Source organism: Ptychodera flava, chromosome 13 (assembly GCF_041260155.1).
Source record: "Ptychodera flava strain L36383 chromosome 13, AS_Pfla_20210202, whole genome shotgun sequence".
NCBI classification, from domain to species: domain Eukaryota; kingdom Metazoa; phylum Hemichordata; class Enteropneusta; family Ptychoderidae; genus Ptychodera; species Ptychodera flava.
The window spans coordinates 13,940,820-13,961,163 of NC_091940.1; the positions used below are offsets into that span (position 1 = coordinate 13,940,820).

General features: G+C 37.5%; 1 protein-coding gene across 1 annotated transcript in view; it reads right to left on the reverse strand.

Moving 5' to 3' along the window:
• Positions 1-791: 791 nt before the first annotated feature.
• The window catches only part of LOC139147514 (GATOR2 complex protein WDR59-like), a 59,648-nt gene continuing 40,095 nt past the window's right edge, over positions 792-20,344 (reverse strand). The window contains exons 6-24 of the mRNA XM_070718631.1: positions 19,160-19,197; positions 17,692-17,780; positions 16,071-16,187; positions 13,660-13,737; positions 12,915-13,074; positions 12,333-12,412; positions 11,361-11,645; positions 10,664-10,828; positions 10,013-10,108; positions 9,271-9,424; positions 8,572-8,638; positions 8,010-8,184; positions 7,226-7,362; positions 6,867-7,061; positions 6,240-6,387; positions 5,084-5,277; positions 4,330-4,472; positions 3,838-3,945; positions 792-3,080 (exon numbers count right to left, since the gene is read on the reverse strand). Coding sequence (XP_070574732.1) covers positions 2,905-3,080; positions 3,838-3,945; positions 4,330-4,472; positions 5,084-5,277; positions 6,240-6,387; positions 6,867-7,061; positions 7,226-7,362; positions 8,010-8,184; positions 8,572-8,638; positions 9,271-9,424; positions 10,013-10,108; positions 10,664-10,828; positions 11,361-11,645; positions 12,333-12,412; positions 12,915-13,074; positions 13,660-13,737; positions 16,071-16,187; positions 17,692-17,780; positions 19,160-19,197 — 2,605 coding nt within the window. The 3' untranslated portion in view covers positions 792-2,904. The remainder of the gene's footprint in view (positions 3,081-3,837; positions 3,946-4,329; positions 4,473-5,083; positions 5,278-6,239; positions 6,388-6,866; positions 7,062-7,225; positions 7,363-8,009; positions 8,185-8,571; positions 8,639-9,270; positions 9,425-10,012; positions 10,109-10,663; positions 10,829-11,360; positions 11,646-12,332; positions 12,413-12,914; positions 13,075-13,659; positions 13,738-16,070; positions 16,188-17,691; positions 17,781-19,159; positions 19,198-20,344) is intronic.

Here is a 20,344-nt window from a genome sequence, read left to right on the forward strand (position 1 = left end):
AGTAGATTTCCCCCATTTCTCTAGTCTGTGATGTAATCAAGAGTAAATACTATCCTGGATTACTACCTCATTGGCAAGATGATGTACAGCTGGAAGTTGTGCCAATATCAATCTCATTGACATGCTGTAAACATGCAGGACTCAAGAGAAGAACCTTGCCACTAGAGGGCAGTCAAACAGTCTCGGGACCAATTCTGTGACATGGAGATCAAAGGCCCAATAGGCAGTAAACTGAACAATTCATTTGTGTGCGGTGCTGCGCCATCTCTGACCCCAGTAGCATCACAGTTGGCGGATAGCACCACCACCCTAAGCAATAACTTTCAATTTTAAGTGCGGGGTTGAAGTTGGCAAAGGTCCCATATGCAAATGAATCTTCCAGTCTATATCAGCAGTAACTTTCAATGATTGTCCAGTAGTTTTTGTATACAGACTGTAAAATACAGATTTTTGTTTTTCTCTCTCAAACATTGAAATGCTTTGGTGTTCAACTTGTCAACATATGTGTGATGTTCAATGTCAATCGCCGAATTTAAGTGTGGACTCATTCATTTGTCAATGATAACACTGCATGATTTACACCATGTAGGACGTTGCCCGCGCATTTCAACATAACTCTGGAAGAGAAATGAGATAATGCATTTGTCTCATAGAACAATAACCAGTAAAATATCAGAAATTAAAGGTATAGTCCCTTCACACTCAACACATTTCATGACTGCCAGCAAATAATTATCAATTGCTGAAATATGATGTTAATAATCTAATACCACCAAAAAAGAAACATAAACTTGTGAAATAAAAAAGCAAAGTTTTTTATTTGCTTCATCATGTTCTATTATACAGCACCATAATATATACAATAATGCAGAAATTAAATATTTACATGATGTGACAACTTTTCTCAATGCGCCTGTAAGTTTCAAATTCATTCAAAATGTGAAATGTCCTCTCATATTTCAAGTTCACAGGACATAGAAATGTATGGCACCTTGTTTTGGACAATCAAAGGTCGTACATAGGGCAAGTGGGGACGAGCAATCAGGTCACCTGAAAAAGTAATATATTCAACTGTTCTGTGACTTCTTCAAATCTGATCATTACAAAATTGTACTTAATGTCTCTATTTGTCTTAAAAGTTGAGCATTTCTTGAATTAGCCCATCGCATGGAACAAAAGCAAGATGCTACATTTCCATGAATGTACATCGGATACTGATATACTCACTATGCATTATCTATGCATGACTCAGTCAAAAACTCATGACATACCGAAAATTGACAGAACAGATCATGAGCCTTGCTGAAGGAGCTCAAGGAGACAGTATGAAAAGTTTACAGGTTGCGATTCAACAACTACTTCAAAGCAGACTGCAGCTTTGCATTCACAATGTGTGAGACATTTTTTTTGCCATTTTTTAATTCAGAAAATTTCACACATAACTCTCACAGATGTGATTAATACGATGAAGTGCCAGTTTTCACACAGTCACACATCTACGGTCTCTCTTTTAGAAAGCCCAGCAATTACTATATCTGTATATGTTTCACTTTTTAATATAATGATGCGAAGCCTTCAGCTGTTTCAACACCAGTGAATGAACTTTGACGAAAACCCATGGTAAAGAACCACTTCACAACATTTTGAAATTTTTGCAGCCTGCTTGTCTATGAAACGAAAACCGTCAAGTTATGCCGTTTGCTACAGAAGCTTGTCTCAACAAACTGGCTCATGTTTGTTCCAACACACAGTATGAAGGTAGATTTGAAAGAAATACACACGATGGGTATATAGTCAAACGCAGCTGACAGTTTCCACACATGTATGGGCACACTGTACTTTAACTTGAATACTTAAGAAACATTTGAACGTGTTTTGATGGGGTAAAATAGAAAGAATATTATTTCAATTGTTGCCACTATGGGCCATTTATGAGAAGCTAATCACTGTGAAATAACATCTTTGAAAATGAAATTAATTCCGAGAAAAAAAATGTTAAAATTCCTACGCTGAAATGGACAATCAGTCTTGCATTGGGCGACATACATCAGTGTATAAATCAGTAGCTTTGGTTACACGTGGTTTTGTTAACAAACACAAATTCATAGTACTGGTGGATGTAAATCAAAATATGAAAATACAAAAAACGTCTCAAGCAAAGGAAAAAATGTAGAACTGGGTTTCAAATTGGATAGGATGTAATATCATTCCACACGGGCAGACTCAAAGAAAATAGTACAAAAACAAATTCATGTTTTACTAAAGCAAAGGATATTTCAGATTTGGTGATATTTTTATTAAATTGCACTGATGATCTGGGGAACTTTGATTGTCCTTCATAATATATTATTCTTATATTGTTAAAAGGGGCAGTAAGTTTTGTCCTCGAACACTCTTGCTTGTTTTCTACAAATTTGACAAAGAATTTGCCAGATGCTTTAATTTTCATCCAATACGGGAAATGTATATCAAAGTAGCTTAGCTGCTTCTCAGATTGCGCAATGACTTCATGAGCAATATCTGGCGATGCTTCATGCACAAAAATTTATTACTTCTTTGCCCTTTCAGGTCTAAATGTCTGGAAGGGCATATAAGGGTATCTCTGGTATGTTACCAGAAAGTCAGGCCTGAAAGGGTTAAATTGAATTTCAAACAAATATATAAACACAATATTGGCTTGAAAACTTTTGTAGACAGGTTATTTAAAAGCCTATAAAGACAGGCGCTACAAATTCTCTCTCTGACAATTTTTAGTTCTCACACAGAGAAGAGCACCAGCATCAAGCTGCCACACCCCTTCACTGTAAATGGAATTTACCACTTCTGCCACTGGACTCTAGCAGGAAGTGGATTATTTAAAGAAGGGCTTGCACTGGGTAGGGGGAGGGCGGCGTATTGTGGTGGCTACAAATGCGTAGACCGTCCAAAACTGTCAGTTCTCTCTCTGCCATAAATCTGGAAATCTTCTTGAAGACAGAAGCAACCACAACCAGTAGGACACACGTCCTGTGTCTGGAACCATTCCAACATATGATATGAGTGTCCTCCATGGCCACATGATAAACAGAAGTTAGATGAACCTGTTGGTAAAGAACGAGATACACACAGTGTTTAGTTCTTATGGCACTGTCTGTCAGGCTTCCTATGGTTTCTTCTCAGGGGTCAAAATTCTGCCTTTATAAAGTTAACAGTAAGCTTGAAGTCAAGGCAAACTTCTATCTGCATCAGAACTCCACTCTTTCAGGTGTTGATTTTACTGATTGCTAACTGCTAAAGCAAACTCTCTGTGATTCATTCTCCACATTTGAAAATAGCACAGCCAAGACTGTGTACAGATGCCAAAAACTTGGCATTTTTGAACAGACAGACTACCAGTGTAAAAATATACATAGTAGAACATGGCTGACACATGGCATGAACTGATTTTTATCAATTTGTCAGAAGTGCCATGCATACTTCTCATTAACACTGCAGCTCTATAGCTGTCGCGTTCATTAGAAACATGAGTTCACCTTCACTCAAACAAAACACTTTCAATATACCCGATAATATCAGACACAGAAGATGACTGGTAGAAGTCTATCTCATTGATTTGAGTTATGGTACTCTACTTTGTCTTTGATCAATAAGGCTGTACAGATGGTACTGTAAATGAGAACTTTGCTATTGAATAAAAATATTCACGTTTTCTAGAGTTTTTGCCTATCTTAATATCCTTGTATTTAGAGAGTGGAGACAGTTGTTATGAGTAGCAATCAAAGCCTTTCCCAAAAAGCCCTGCACGACTGAACACATCATTGACCTCCTACCCTGTGAGGGCGCTATAACACTGCTCACCTTTGACAGCGATATGACAGACTGCACACTGGAAGCTGTAACCAAGGCATTCATTGCACTTTGGACCTTTGACCTCACGGTGACAATGCTGACAGTAAGTACCAAATTCTGAAACATACACAAAAATAACAATTTTCACAAACACAATACAAATACACAGCAAAAAACACTTAAAATGTGCAAACGACCTCTGAATGCTATGGGTTGGCTCAATGTCATTATTCAATTGAAAATATGAAATGAGATCCTTTAACAAAGTTAAATATTAATAGATTTCATTGTTTTAATGGCATAGATTTCATTGGTTCACTGGCAAATAAGCGAAATTTTATCCTGGTGAAAATATTTCAAACATTGAAATAGTATTTAAAAGTATTTAACTCCCTGTGAACATGGGTATTTTTACAGCATTGCTAACTTTTTCACCATCCTTCAATAATTCAAAGTGACGAAAGCAATGCTCTGACAGAACTGTAACATAAAAAAAGTTACCTATCCCAGCATGCTCTGGTTCAGGGGCGGAGACGTACTTCAGGATGTCTGCCCTGGCTTCTTTCAGGTCCCACTTGTAAAGCACCTTGGCATAGGCTTTCTTGAACTCATCATACTGCAGCGTTAAGTTGGGATTCAGGAGACTGGTAGCAGGGTGAACAAGAAATGAACCATATTAGAAGATCCCTGATTGGACTAGAACTGTCTTGTGACACCTAATTCACAAGCTGATTGGTTTAGAGCGATAGCATAATGATTACAGCTATATGACAAATTTCTGACTCCCTTGACTCTGCTTATTTTGTATTGCCGATTGGTTCAGTGAATGTCATGTCACGAATACTGCCTGAAGCAAAATATTGGAAATAATTGCTGTAGAACTATTGCTTTGTAGACTTCAAAACTGTTTCTCACATTGCACAGAGTACTGCCACATTGCCATTTCATGTTTGCATGATGTGACACCCTCAAAGCTAGGGTTAAATATCTTCATCATTGAATGCTATACCTCACACCAAATCAATATCTGAAAAGTTATGTAATTTTTTTTCTCTATCTCCAAAACTTTGCACAATGACCCCTGATTTTATTTCATTTCATTATGAAAGAAAGTAAATGATCTGAAGTTTTCCCTCAGGGTTTCATGGAGGAAAGTTTGAGCAAATTTTAAAACTTTCTGTTTTGAAGCACATATTACCGAAATAACAATCTCTATAGCACAAGGGGGGTGCGTAAAAACAGACTTTTCACTCACTGTGTTCTCTCTTCATGCATTTCTCTTTCAAGTTCCCTGGGATCTAGACTGTGAGTTGAGAATCTGTAGTCGTCCGGTGATTCTGTCGACCAGCTGACACTCTGTGGGATACCCCCACCGCTGCCGATAGACCAGTCATTCGCACTGGTGTAGAATGAGTCAGGGTAGAAATTTGGAAGTGTGGTGAAGCTAGACTGGTGGAGAGAATGAAAAGACAGGAAAAGGGTATAAGTGGGTTGTTTTTGTGACCCCTACATGACCTTACATTCCAGTATTTTTATTGGTCTGAATCTAGTTGGGGTCAGTCTACCAGTTTGATTGACAGTTGGACAACAGTCAACTTTATTCTCAGACTGAATTCTGTATTGACCGGCCACTGTAATTGAATTTCAAGAAAATATAGTGGCATAGTTCTCAGTTAAATTTCTGATTTTTGTATACTAAAATACCAAAAACCCCCCAAAATTAAAGATTGTTAAAATGGCCGAACAGGCAAAGGGAGCATTTTTGTTCATAGAGTTGTGTGTGACTGGAGATGTTGGCATGACAACAAGGTCAAGGACTGCAGTAAGTAATCATTGTGACAATGTATCATGCCGATAAAAAACAGATTCAAATGTGCCAAAAATCTTGGCAGAAATATAGATTACATTGTTCGCTACCATGTTTGCTGGTAAATCCTGACAAAGGCATTGATCTGAATTTCTATATGCTGTAATCATGGTCAAAGAAAAAAGTCCAAAAATGATTATAAAAAAGCATATCAATTTTCCAGATTGAACCAGTCAATTTGAATTTAGCGCAACCAAAAAATGATGACAATTTCTGGATTTATTTGAAAACAACACAACATCATTTATCGTGGGATCATTTATTTGGGTCAAATATTGACCATTTGCATTGAAATAAAATGTAACAAAATTATTTTTAAAAGACAATGGCACTCTATCTTTGATCTGAGGATAAAATTAGAAATTTGTATCATAGCTATAATGAAAAACATGTGCCATGTACATTAACTGTTTTTGTGTATAAAATAAACTGAAAAAAATTCTGACATAATTCTTATAAAATATCAACCAGCGAACAAAAAATCACTGCCATGGGTTCAAGGAAACAAACAAAGCAGACAATTATTGCTCTGAAAGTCACTTACGTTGTTAGGGATACTGCCTTGCGAACTTGACCTTCCCATGTTACTGCTCGAATCGCCATAGAGATCGCCTGACTTTGGAGGCTGACTGAAAGCACAGCAGAGCATGGCTAGGGTCTGGACATCATGCAGGGCACTGTACTTTTCAATGCTACAAAAGAAAAGCAAGATTTTCTGTTCAAGTCACATGCTGAGATGAAGCTAGTACACTCAGAGGGTTTAACACTGAGGTTGGTATAAGCTGGCTGGCTTGTGCTGTGTGCCAATGTCTCTCAGCAAAACTAAATTTGCAATTAGTTACACATCTTCAATGAAAGTATCTATGTGATAAGATGATACACTGACTTTTCTTGCATCTTATCTGAATATGACACTACTAAAACTTCCTTTACTCCTCTTAATGAAACTATGACCTATGAACTCACATCGATGAGTTTTCCCAATGACCCTATAACTTATAACCAATGAAACCTAATGACCTTTCAACTCACATGGATGAGTTTTCCAATGACCCTTTGACCTATACCCCTCTCAATGAAACCAAGTGACCTTTCAACTCACATGGATGAATTTTCCCATGACCTTTCACCTATACCCCTCTCAATGAAATCCAGTGACCTTTCAACTCACATGGCTGACAGTAGTTTTCTTCCGAATGGATGGACAGCCCAGGGTGATGAGACATCCGGATCCTTGGACGGTAGCAGAGCTTTGTTGGTTGCCAAGGCAGCCAGGGACCAGACCTGAACCAGATCTTTCCTGCCAACATTGGCCGCCACGCTGGCATTCTTGCTACACATGCTGGGTATGTCTGTCAGATCTAGACTGTTAAATGGCAAGAAAAGGTAACAAAATGACTGCCATGATTATTTTTGCAGAATAAGCTAAACACTGGTAAAAATTTGTTCTACCCCTTTCAAAAAGAAAAGCAGTTTTTCAGGATTGGTATAAACACAAAAAGATGAAGCATTGCATTGGCAGTGACTTACACATAGTTCTGTGCCAGGGTCTTGTGTATTGGCAGAATCCTTTCAATATCATAGATGTACACCGTCCCTGGCTTGCTATGTTCAGCTGGAACGTTTTCCTTGTTACGTTGCTTTGGAGCTCCTCGCACTCGTATTTTCTACATGAAAAAGAAAAACAATAAATAAAGGACATGTTCTTTGTGTCTCAAGTAATTTTCAACCCGCATTGTGGAGGAAAAGAAAAAAAGCAACAATACCCGAAGTGAACATGTCAGAAGTCAGCTACTGATTTGGATGTGCATACAGCAGATACATACTGCAATTGCAAACAAAAAATACCGGTAATGGCCATTTTGTCAGGAAAACCTGTCTCGTACCGTTCACTCAATTGTGTCTGCACCTGGAGAATGTAGGGCCCTGTATCCATTATGAAAACAGCTGGGGTTTCTTAGAGGGCCTTCACTGGCTTTGTGAAGTAGCTTGACCCCCTAGAATTATGCTGACTTGTAAAATCGTTCAATGTCTGCCTACTCTTCTTCATTCTCACCTATTTGTGGAGTTTTTTTTTACCTTCCTAATAATCAATGACTTTATTTCCATCATTTCACTGATAGGCTCAATGTACACTGGTCAAATCTAAAACAATTATCCCCTCCACTGAAAATAAACTTGGTTGAACCAAAACAGAGGTTGCATGTATGACCCTGTCATCCCTGTCTTCAAGTATACTGATCCAGCCCATCGATCCAAAACAACTGGATTGTACCACAGTCTGCTGGTGCATGGGTCGTGGTAGGACACTTACCCTAGAATGACTCTCTCTCTCCTTGTAGTAGGTGCTGATGGAGACATCCGCCTCTCGTTTTGGACTTCCCAGGAACTGCGATGTTTGGGACTGCTGTCGGCTTGATATCGGGATGGCAATTTGTTTCTTGGGCATCATGATGGTGTTTCTGAACACCCCTAGCGCTGCCAGTGACCTGAAGAAACGGTGAGATAGTGAGCTCACTATACTAGTACAAATTAGGGGCAGTCTCCATAATTTTCTTTATTTTATTTGCACAATATCTTTCAATCTTTTCAAACCTCTAAATCAATGATAGCCGAACTTACGATCATTTTTGAGTTAAAACAACCACACACAGAGTGCTGTGTTGCTGTGAAGTTTGGTTACTTTGGGGTATACAATGATGGTAAGATTCTTATCAGAGATACCAGTTTTTAATATACACCTATGAACTTCAGTTACCCAGTAATACATAACTATGTGCAGTTGAAAGATGCGATTGATGTTTGCTTCAATTCTCACAATAGTTACTCTGCCAAAGATGGCATCTTCTGTGATGTAACACATATACAAACTTTACCTTGGTGTGCCTTCTGGGGTGCCACTCCGCTTGACATAGGTTGGCCTTGTGAAATAAACAAGTTTTCCTGAAAAAAAAGCCCACATTGTAAGTCATAGCCACATACACATTTATTTCAAAAGATGGTAACACAAAATTGCCAATATCAAAAAAGGGTTTAATGCTGAATTTTCCTCATCAGACCAAACGCAGAACATTGGCCACTTTTACTTTCGACCATCAGATAGCCATATGGTTCGTTCCCAGAGAATATGAGCATCAGCTCTATGGAGCGCCCTCTATGACAAAAGTGGAAATGAAGCAAATTTATTGCTGTCGGTGCTCATGTTCATTTTGGCAATGCCACTTATTCAGGGAAAACCATCCTACATTGTGGCTTAACTTTGTTCTTGATGATAGTGTTTTTAATATTACACTGTTGGTAACTTTGGAGGTAATTACATAGCTGTAACTGTACAAAACATGACCTATTTCAATAGGCTAACAAGGGGTGAAAGTATTTGGTTGTCAAATTGTCTGTAAAATATGATTATTAACATGCATCCTTGCCCATAGGTTTCCCATCATATATTTCAATTAATGTGAAAATGTTGACGGTCATCACAGCTTCTTCAGAACCGTTCCACATTTTGTATACGGTATTTCATTTTTGTAACTCTCTTCATTTTCACATATATATGCAAAAGTCTGCTGACTCACCGACACTACAGAATCTGGCACCAGAGGTTCTTGGGAAGGGTATGTGATTGTCTTGGTAGCTACCATAGGTGATGGTGGGAATCATGGGTAATGTCTGCGTCACAGTCTGTAGGTTGTACGGCGTCTGGGAACTGTCCTGGATGTTTTCATCAGACTGAGAACAAGAAGAGCACATAAACCAGACTGCATGATGAGAGTTGACTTAGACTTATGGGAATCATGCCAAAATTAAGGTAGGACGCGTCTCCAGGACAATTTTTTTCCACACTCAAATTTTTACAATGCTTTTCTAGTCTTCTACTTGTGTGGATTTACTTTGGCATTTTCATTGCCTTGTGTTTGATGGAAAATGTAATATTTCAACATAGGGCTAACACTGGGTATAATTGCCATTTTGAATTTCAAATACTGGCACATTAGTTTTGTTTTTCTGATCCAAAACTTTGCATGGTAACCCTGTCTTTCTCCTTATGACTAAGAATGGTGCCAAGCTTCCTTGAGGAAAGTTTGAGCCAAAGATCAAACCTGTCGGTTCAGGGAAAGTATTCCCATAACGAAATCAAAGAGAGACTGATTCAGCTTCCAAAATGAAACTGGTTTCTGCATGGAAAGCCGCAGACGCAGACTTATCAATGATGATATTGTCACGTGGCACAAACCAACACTGGATATTATAATGCACATTAAAAACCCTGTGTGCAAAGTGCAGACAGACTGAGGGATGTAGGTCAGAACCACTGACCTGAAGAGATTCAAGGGCACTGACTAGCTGTCTGATGCACGGCTCCAAACAGGTTCTGTTTCTTCTAACATGCTGCTGTGATGTTTCTTGGAGTGTCTGAAACAAATATTTGAAGGCCTTGTCTCAGAAGCGACATCTATCACAGTTGTACATTTGAAAATGTAATAGTATGTGTGCGTGACATATGCTGCTTCTGACAGAAATTCACAAGAATTTTCTCCAATAGGTACATTGTGCTTATTGCTCCAGCTTGTGCCTGGAGCCCTTCTTATGTGTTTTTACCGTTTTAGTCCTAGTATTGGTAGAAACAAATTGCCCTTTGCATCACACTCTTCAATGCAGAATTTTCAAACCTCTTTCAAAACTTTGGACAGATATTTATGTTTGCAATTTGATGATATTAAAACAGTAGCATCTTTTGACATTACTCTTCATTTTCTTCTGCAATTGAAACATGAAGACAATATTATATGTTACTTGCTTGTTACTTGTAAAATTCCTGGTGCAAAATTTCAGTTCTTTACATGAGCAGAAATATTGACATTAAGTTCTGACATGAGAACTTTTACAGCTGACTCACAAAAACATTCTTGTTTCATGGGAGATGCATATTTCTCTGAGCTGCTCTGGTGGACCAGGGTCATTACTCACTTTCTGGAGTTTGCCCTTGGCCTTGGAGTCAAGACTTGTGGGCTTGATGAACTGGAAGGTCGGGGCGGCGTTGTTCGGATAGTTGGTGGGAAACGTGGTGATCAACTTGACCATGAAATTGCCACTGACAGCGGATATCATACAGCTACGGTTGAGGGCATCCATCTGTGTGACGGGATAGAAAGTGTAAGAAATTGAAATTCACATGTTTTCATGGTGTATGTCACAGTTGGTAGATGTTAGGCAAAAACATCACATATGTCTATGTCAATCGATTTTCTTGACATCTGTCCTAGAATATGACACTGAGGACAGACTGATGTCGTCTGGATGAAAAAGTCAGCGGCATAAAATTCATTAACTGCGACCATTTTGGGACTGTCTATCATTTACAAAGGAAATTGTAAATACCAGGAAAATTATCATGGGTGGATACACCAAGCATCATGAAGCACTGTTCTTATAGAGAGCGCCCTCTATGATAGAAGATTTGTATCTTTCCTTTGAATCCAACAACAAATATTACAAAGAAATCCAGAGAGTCGACCCCTTCATTGAATAGGATCAATGAGTATTCTGTCCCTTTTCCTTGATATCTACTGACAAATGTAACTTGGTTTGATAAGCTTTGTGATGGACAAAAGTCTGACAGGAACTACTCAATTTGAAAATGAAAGCCTTTGAACTTCGACCCTACCTCTTCCAAAGTAACGTTTGGAATGTTAGAAACATTGACCAGAGAGAACTCTTGCTGCAGCGTCTGTGGTTGTCCCTGCGTCATGGTAACAATGCTGTCGCTCATGGACTGTTCCGCGACTCGTCTCGTCAGCGCGGCATCCGTCGTCACGTCGTTGATCTGTCCGTTCCCGCTGGTGGCCTCTTTCTCACCCGACGTGGAGCCGTTGATTTCGTTGGTCTCAGTTGACTCGCCTAACATGAAATCCTCATCGATCAAACCCTCAACATGATCAGCACCGCATAACTGCAAAAATCAGAATATAAATTAACATTTTACACAATGCTACCTAAATACATACACTTGTAAGCTAAAATCTAATTTTGTGCAGTTGGTTCTGAACCATGAGACTCACATACTAGGACAGGAGAAAATGCTTGCAGTCTCTAATGAAAGACAACTACAACTAAGCACATGAAGGTTAACTATCATAGATTGACTGTCCATTGACTTTTTTTCCAAACCAGATTTTGGAATAGCAAAATGTTTCAATGTAAAGGCGGACCCTATACAAGATATTGGGATGAAGGTAAACAAGTTTCTACAGGAGTGGAGATGAAATCTAAAACTATTGATGCGTCTGATTTCAAAATGTAAATTTACATATCCAAATATCAAACATATTGATGTTTTTTCTTTATAACAGACTTTAACTTCAATTATACTTCACAGAGATTTCTTAAGGCTCTGATCAATACTCACGTTGATAAAGAACTTACATGAAAGAGAAAGTTGCAATTCCTCGTTGACAAATTTAATGGTCAAAACACTGCCTTAATTTGCAGATATTAGTGCAATCTTTACTTGATTTTAATCAATTTTTTCCATTTTCATTTCAATGTTGACAACGACATCATCATCATCATCATCATCATCATCATCATGACTTGCAAAAGGTAATGCAGAACTGACAGAAAATGCGTAAATTCTCACCTTCTGTAAGTGTGGATCAATTTTCCACAGCCTTAGAGTGTGATCTCTGGACCAGGTGACCAGCTGATGATCTGTGCTATCTGAAGAGAGAGAGAGAGTCAGACAGAAAGTATCACATACAAATCAATGACAAATCTTCATAGAAATATCTGCAGCACAAACTAGAACAATTTAAACTTTCAAATGTACTCTGAAGAACTTTGAAAAGCTAAAGTATGCATTAATGTAATCACTGAAAGAGCACACCATGTTTGATCAGTGTGTGTAAAGTACCCAACTCCTTCATCCCATGACCCTATGAAAAAAAAATCCCCAGATGACACCAAACATTGGCTATTCCTATGTTTCTATAGTAAAGTAGAACCAAAACCATTGAAAAATGGTTAGAGGGTTGGCTAGCTCACAGGTATCACGTGAAATTTTCTTTACTTCCGAGGCAATCTTTCAAAATGCCTAAACAAGGACCAAATCAACCTTCAGTTATTTTTCTTCATCAAGGGAGATTGTCTCACCCAGTTTGTGAATTTCCAGATCACCTTTAAAGTCTGTGCTTTTTTTTTAAAAAAAGCTGAGTTTTCTTACCTTCATGGGGTTTCCTCCACTGGAACTCTAAGACCACATCTGAATGGCCCACAAAAGTGTGCACCGGAGAGCCAAGGTTGGTGGTATCCCATAACAGTAGGTTGTTCTCGCCTCTTCTCAGCTGGGGAACCACTACCGTCACCAGCCCGTTGCCAAAGGGCTGGGCAAAACAAAACAAAGCAAAAAACAAAATGCTTTTGTTGATTTCACTCTTCTGGTACTAGTATAAGTATGTGACTGTAATGCAAAGCATTATGGGTCTCTGTACCTGGACAATGGTGTGTTTGAAATCTGTCTTCATTTTTATCGTTCAACTTCCTCTTTGTAAAGCAAGTTTTTGGCTGCTATAATGGTACATTTACAACTCATATCATTATATATATATATATATATATATATATATATATATATATATATATATATATATATATATATATATATATATATATATATATATATATATATATATATATATATCACTCCTGGAAAATAATACCAACTTTCTATTGTAAACCAAGTATCATGATAGATTACCTCGTTGGCAAAGAAGAGGAACTAAAGTGTTACAAACACAGCTACAATTATCTTGCAATGTTTTGACTTTTCATTGGCTGGCCAGAGGGCCATACAATCAAACTCCCTACCATTTGATAATGGAAGCCATGGTGACAGGCAATGACCCTAAATGACCCGGTCACCCAGCTCTCTTTCAAGGCAACTTGACAGAGATAAAGGAGACACTTACCGTGTAACGAGCTCTCCAAACTGGTGAACCTGACGCCAGCATAGACTGTGCATGCCTCGGTGAGGTCACGTCCCAGAACTAAATGAAGCAAGAAAACGACAAAGCCATTGATGTTTTAACGCTGCATTGGCACAGGGCTGGTGTTCAGAAAAAGGCCAACAAAAATGTGCATTGTCTCTGAACAACAGTGTGTGTAGTGTTTGTGTGTGTTAACATTGTCCCTGATTTGGATCGTAACTTTTAAAAGGGGATCATTTCATTGTCATGTTGAAAACACCCTATGGTGGCAAGTCAGTCAGGACAATGTCCCAGAGCTATAACCGTATAGACGTTCTCACTGGGACACCGGCTTCAGTAGTGTATACACAGGCACAATGTGTCCCCGTTTGCTGTACAAGCAAGATGGTGACTGTGAAGATGAAGATAACTGGAGTCACTTCTAAGTTCAAATCTAACTCAATGATGCAAAAAAGCTGAGCACTGCAAACTCCATGTGGACTGGTTCTAATTCTTCCTAATCACAAATTAGGTCCAACCTCCCCTGTTCAAAATGGTATTCTTTGACCTACATGCAAATGGTTTCATGGAACTTTCTCGCAATCAGATAATGTAATTCCCTATTAATCGAGGATTGATATACTAGATCTTCAAAGCAAAGATCACTTGATTTATTGCAAGCTGTTTGTAGTTAGATGCCCGACACCCTAAATACATGCATGCAATACTATTTCTAGATGCAACTCCACGATGCAACTCCATGGTAGACAATTGGAATGTCAGTCATTGTTTGCTTTTCTTAGTAAACTTTGACTTTATCCCTATAAAACACCTCTATTTAAAGCCAAGAACCATGATGTATTCAAGTTTGACAGCGCAAGGAGTTAGATGCAGCAATTCTGACTGCTGTAATGCTGGTACATTTTATTCTGCAAACGTCACTGTGGTACGGTGTGACCAACCTCTTGTCCGATGAGAAAAAGAATAAAAATAATAGGAAAGTGAAAAACCACTTCATTAAAGCACTGGTAATTCTTACCATTTTTGTCTAAAACTGTTGATGGTTCAGACCAACATATTGGGTGCCAAATTAAAAGCAAATACATTGTGAGGGCGCTGTCTACTGCTACAAATATTTATTTACTGAAAACAGATATGAGTTTAAAGACAGAACTTGTTTTCCTTGCTGGTCTAATTTAGCATTTTCGCTTAGACATTGTTTATGAAGTAATTTCACTGAAAAACAGATTTTTTGTATGAGTTTTTAAATTAGCAGTCTGTGCGGTGTATTTTAAAACACCGACAAACACACTAACCATGAATACTTCAAAGTGAAAAATAACTTGTTTCACAGTCCAATAGAGATCACAGGAAGGTGCGTAAATACCTGTACACAGACTGTAAGAATTTGCGAGGAAACATTTGAAATCACCATGGCCGACAGACACCAGCGTCTTAAGAATGTACGATACAATATACAGAATGCATAACACAATTGACCCAATTCTAGGCCTGAGGTCATCCGCTGAAGATTTTTCACATCGTTTCTTATGCCCCACTGAACGTTTTCTTTCTCTAAAACATTTAAGAATTTTCATCTGATGCCTCTGTTATACAAGTCTCGCCAGTGAGAGTTACTTTTAAGACGGAGGTAATTGGAAAATGTTTGAAAACAATGAACACAAGTTGAAAGAAATTTTGAAGAAATTATTAAAATTATTTTTGAAAAAAAAAACATTTTTTGAAGGGATAGCAGATACAGATTTTGTTTCAGTTTAGTTTTGGCTTAGTTTTTCACTGCAGTGTTCAGACACAGTAGTGGTAATTTCAGACAGGTATTTGTAAACAGTTTTAAACACACCACAGTGAAGGATAACACCTGGTTGTCACATTTGTTAAAGCCTTGCATACATTTATTTCTCTCTTTGTCTCTTTTTTTTCTCTGATTTGAGAGTACCAATAAGGGTTGACAAACAAGTGAGACACACACTTGTAATTAAAAACTGCACCAAAACAAAGTTTTCTAGAGAGGGTTTAATATACAGGACTGGCCAAAAATTGAGTCTGATACAAATGACAAAGGATAACTTGTAAGGATAAGACTTCATATTTCGACACATGCTTGGAAGAACAATGAGAAACTGTTCTTGTTTTCTGGAATGAAAATGATAAAAATATCACCAAAAAGTTACAGCTAGTCCCTGTAAAATAGAATTTTGAGGGGTAGGGGATGTGCGTGTGAAAATTGTTTCTATGATATGAAACAGTGTTTTTTGCTACGCTCGGTACCCAAGTAAATTTTTACTGGAAAACCCCACTCATGTTACCTGGGTTATATTTAGAGAAAAACAGATATGTTACAGTCTTTACAAACCTGAGCAAAAACACTGTGAAATGATGAATTGAATGCCCACCTTGACTGTACAATCCTGACTGGAAGTGGCAAGACAAAATTCCTGTTTCGCATCCCAGTCTAATCCGTGGATCTTGGAGAGATGGGCGGCAATGTACTGCACTGGACTTGTGCCTTTCTGCAGAGAAAAGGGAATGAAATACAACCAAGATGCTTTGAAAAAAGTATGTTTCATTTCTCACCTAAATGAAACCCTTGAGGAGTAAAGATGAAGGGAGAATTCAGTTTTCAATGATTCATAAATAATAAATCAGCATTTCAGATTATACAAGAAACATTATAATTTTATTAATCATGAGATTTTAAATTCCAAACACTGTTGTTTATTTGTTATTTTTTATTGTGTGTTTTGAACTGCAATTTCTTGTTTTTCTATGTACATACACGGAACACCCAGTATTTTGCCGGTCAACAACAGTCTGTGGAATGTAATGGTTTTTTTTTCAAATTTTTGACCAAAGTTCTTTGATAGCGATACATGTATGCTTATAACCATTTCCCAACATTCATACACTGAATAACTCATAAGGTACACTAGCTTCGATGGAAATATAGACAAATATGGGAAAAATTATTAAAGGTAATTTGAGTGACTGTCCCTTGAAAATAAGGGCAATTTACGAAATGAAAAGGGATAACAATATCAATGATGGATGGGGTTCAATAACCTGCCTCATTAACTGTCATTAACAAAACCATCATTTTAATTACACGCTGTATGTAATTACAGATTCTATTGTCTCATCAAAGCAGCTAGGACCTCCATTGATATGCAAAATACATAATAATGAAGTCAATTTGCTTGAAGAGAATCAAGAGCACAAAAACCTCAAGTTGTTGCATTCTCTGTTGCCATGACAACCAACTGCACATGTCCAGAGGGATTACCTGTCGCTGACTATATGTGACAATATGCAAAGTGTTGATCACAATAGCCTAGATATTATCAATTTTTATCAGAATTTGAACATCATCCTTGTAAAAGAGGAAGAAATTCTAATGAATATGTTTTCATGTCTACAGTGCAGATGTACGTTTTCAGCTGTGCATCCTCTAATTTTTAACATTTTTATCCGAGAGTTAACTCCGTTGTATCAGTTTCAATGATGTACTATAATTTTCATATCTGTAACTCGGCATCAGAGGTCTATTTCGAACAGGGCAAATTTCTGCCTAGATTTGACAACGTGATCCATAAATGTACCTCATCTATGATACACAGTAATCACTACAGTTTACACAGAGTCTTCTAGTATGGGTACGTTATTTCAAATACTATAGCAGCAGATTTTTGAAGAAATGACAACAAAGGAATTCCCTATGATATTTAAATTGCATCTCTCCACCTGCAACAAGCAGGCAGATTTTCAGATTATAAATATTTAGCTGTAAAATTTTCTTCTTAAATTTTGAAGAACAATTTTGGATATACTAGCATTGTGTAATTTTTCTCTGTGTTATCTGCAGGCAATATTTATAATTTATTTACTTATTTATTTATATATTTATTCATTTTATTTATTTATTTATTTATTTATTTTTTCTCATCAAAGTTACACTGAAATTTGCAGTATGACATTTTCAAAATTCTGGGTCCTTAATACAGCTACATCACAACTCACCCTCATATCCCATATTCTGATGTCGCCATCGTGTGCCGTTGCTAGGTAGTTGCTATCCACTTTATTCCATTTGACCTGGGCTGCGCCAGCTGATGGCCGATTAAAAAATAAATAAAGAAGAACAGATCATCAGAATGAATTGATAATCCAATTTTCTTTCTCCTTATCACCGCCCTATTGCTAGTCACTAACAATGTGAGAAAGGGGGGGAGTATACTCTGTAATTGTGTAAATATTTGGCCACCACTCTGGTAAAAGCTAAATACACTTGTGGGGGAAATATAAAAAAGCTGCGCAAAGGCAAGGCAAATATAAACATCATTGAGGAACGAACAACATTGTGCACAGAACAGATAGATTCCTTCTGTTTTATTTTCACTTTGAGTGAAGCCTGACTCTTAATATTTTTTCAAGCTCTGAACTTAGACAGTCTCCTCCATTACCATAATTGAATGTCGGCAAGCGCACGAGAGACCGCAAAGTATAGAATGTTCAGAAAAAATACTTGTTAGTGTAGAATCTCATATGACTGTGCTAATACAGTCCCCTGGTTTGAATTAACACAACTGTGTCTACAGAGTTGGTTTGTTGCAACGCGGGCAGACTGCCAAAGTGTCTCTATTTGCTGCTCCCAAATCTTTTATTTTCCCTTTTTCCAATGCCTACAGCACACAAAAAAGCCACACAGAGAACACAAAGAAGTGTCTCAGTGTTTATAGAGGAGTGCTCTCTTTTAATCCAGGACAAAGACATTAGCCATAGTTGTTCACAGTTACCAGGAATGTGTGTGTTCACATTGTGTGTGAATCTTCCCAATCGTCATGGCGACGAAGTATGCGAGTCCTCTCAAAAATTTAGAAATTTGAAAACAGTTGCAATTTTAAAATGAAATAAAAATTTCCTGCACAGGACTTATTTTGGAAATGGAAAAATTTTGATATGATAAATTTTGATGACAGGTCTGCTGTGCATATTGTATTATTGTCAACCTGGGCGCCTACAACAATAGTCTGAGATATAGCGGAGGTGACAATAGACAAGTCTTTCAACAACTGCAGAGTCAACACAAACAGTATATGCTCTACAATGGAGCTAACACTATGTACAAATCTTCACATTTGTATTCACGGGGAGAAGACAGTCTTGAGAAACCAAACTGAGAGGTCGCGACCCTAAGAAATTTTCTTGGTTGCTTGGATAAACCCAAAACAAAATGGAAAACAGGTACAAACTGTTTCTAGAAACTTAAAGTACACCAAGATAGCATCTGTTGACTCTGTAATCAGTGACAGCACAAACCTATTGTAAAGAGGATTACTGCCAAGAAATCCTGAACCCTTTCACCCCTGTACATAGTTCATAGGTCCATCCAACCTATTCAAAACAATGGGGGCATACCATAGTCTGGTGGAGCAAGGGTGAAAAAATACAAGAAATCAAGAATAAGATCTCTGATCTGATTACTCACCTACTGCTGAGAGAGATGATGAAGGCTTGCGAGAATCCCTGTTTTGGAAAATCAACATAAAAGGAACAAAATGTAAGATTTGGGAATTATCTCATTTTTAATTCTTTCATTTTTGAAAACGACATCAATGATGCAGATTAGGACTGAAGAGTTAATAAAAACACATAAGATGGATAACACACCATGAAATAATTAATGAATCTGGCAAATTTGCCACCAGGTGGAAATTTTTGTGAAAATTCATCATATTTTGCTCAATATTGACATTCTTGGGTGTGATACTTTTAAACCGATTCCATTCTCTGAGTCTTTGAAAATTATGAAGCTTACTGTTGACTATAAGTGGTAACAAATATCATAATTTCACATCAGCTGTGCAAAACATACAATGATCAGTTAGATTTGAATAAAATAACACGTTTAAAACGTGGGCATTATGCGTATTTCCTGTCAATTCATTATGTTTCATGAAATGTCCTACTTATGGGGAAACACACTAAAATTTACTACATCAACTGTATTATTAGCAAAACTGAACTTCCTGCATCAACTCAACATGACAGGACAAATAAAACGCTGAGTACAATTTATTTGGTGAACATGTTCATCTGAACATGGACGACTGCTCATGAATACGATAAATCAAAAATCGTTTAACGAAATTACACCCTTTGAATGAGAATTTGATTGCGCTCATTCAACCTTGAATTATGGAGGCTTGAGTTCAGAGGTCATATGTTGCCATGGAAATGGGTGTATACAGCACACCATTCACGAAACATAGATACATGAAGTTCTTAGGGAAATTTTGTTGGAACAAAACAAATAGATTGTAAGATTGTGCAGCATTACTATCTGGATTTCTATTGACTGTTGTAACTACATCTTGTTTCTCTCTGATTGAACCATTACTCTGACAATTTAGACCCTGGATTTCTATTGACTGTTGTAACTACATCTTGTTTCTCTCTGATTGAACCTTTACTCTGACAATTTAGACCCTACCTTTTTTTAATGGGTGGTACTTATAAAATAGGAAATGTGGATAGGAGGGTTATGAGACACATGACATATTGGACACCCCTGAACTTGAATGGAATATTCCCTGTCATCATATGATGTATTGATCTAAAGAAAATGAAGCCATGCAGTTAATGTCGTTTATTTTCTCCAATGTCCATAAAA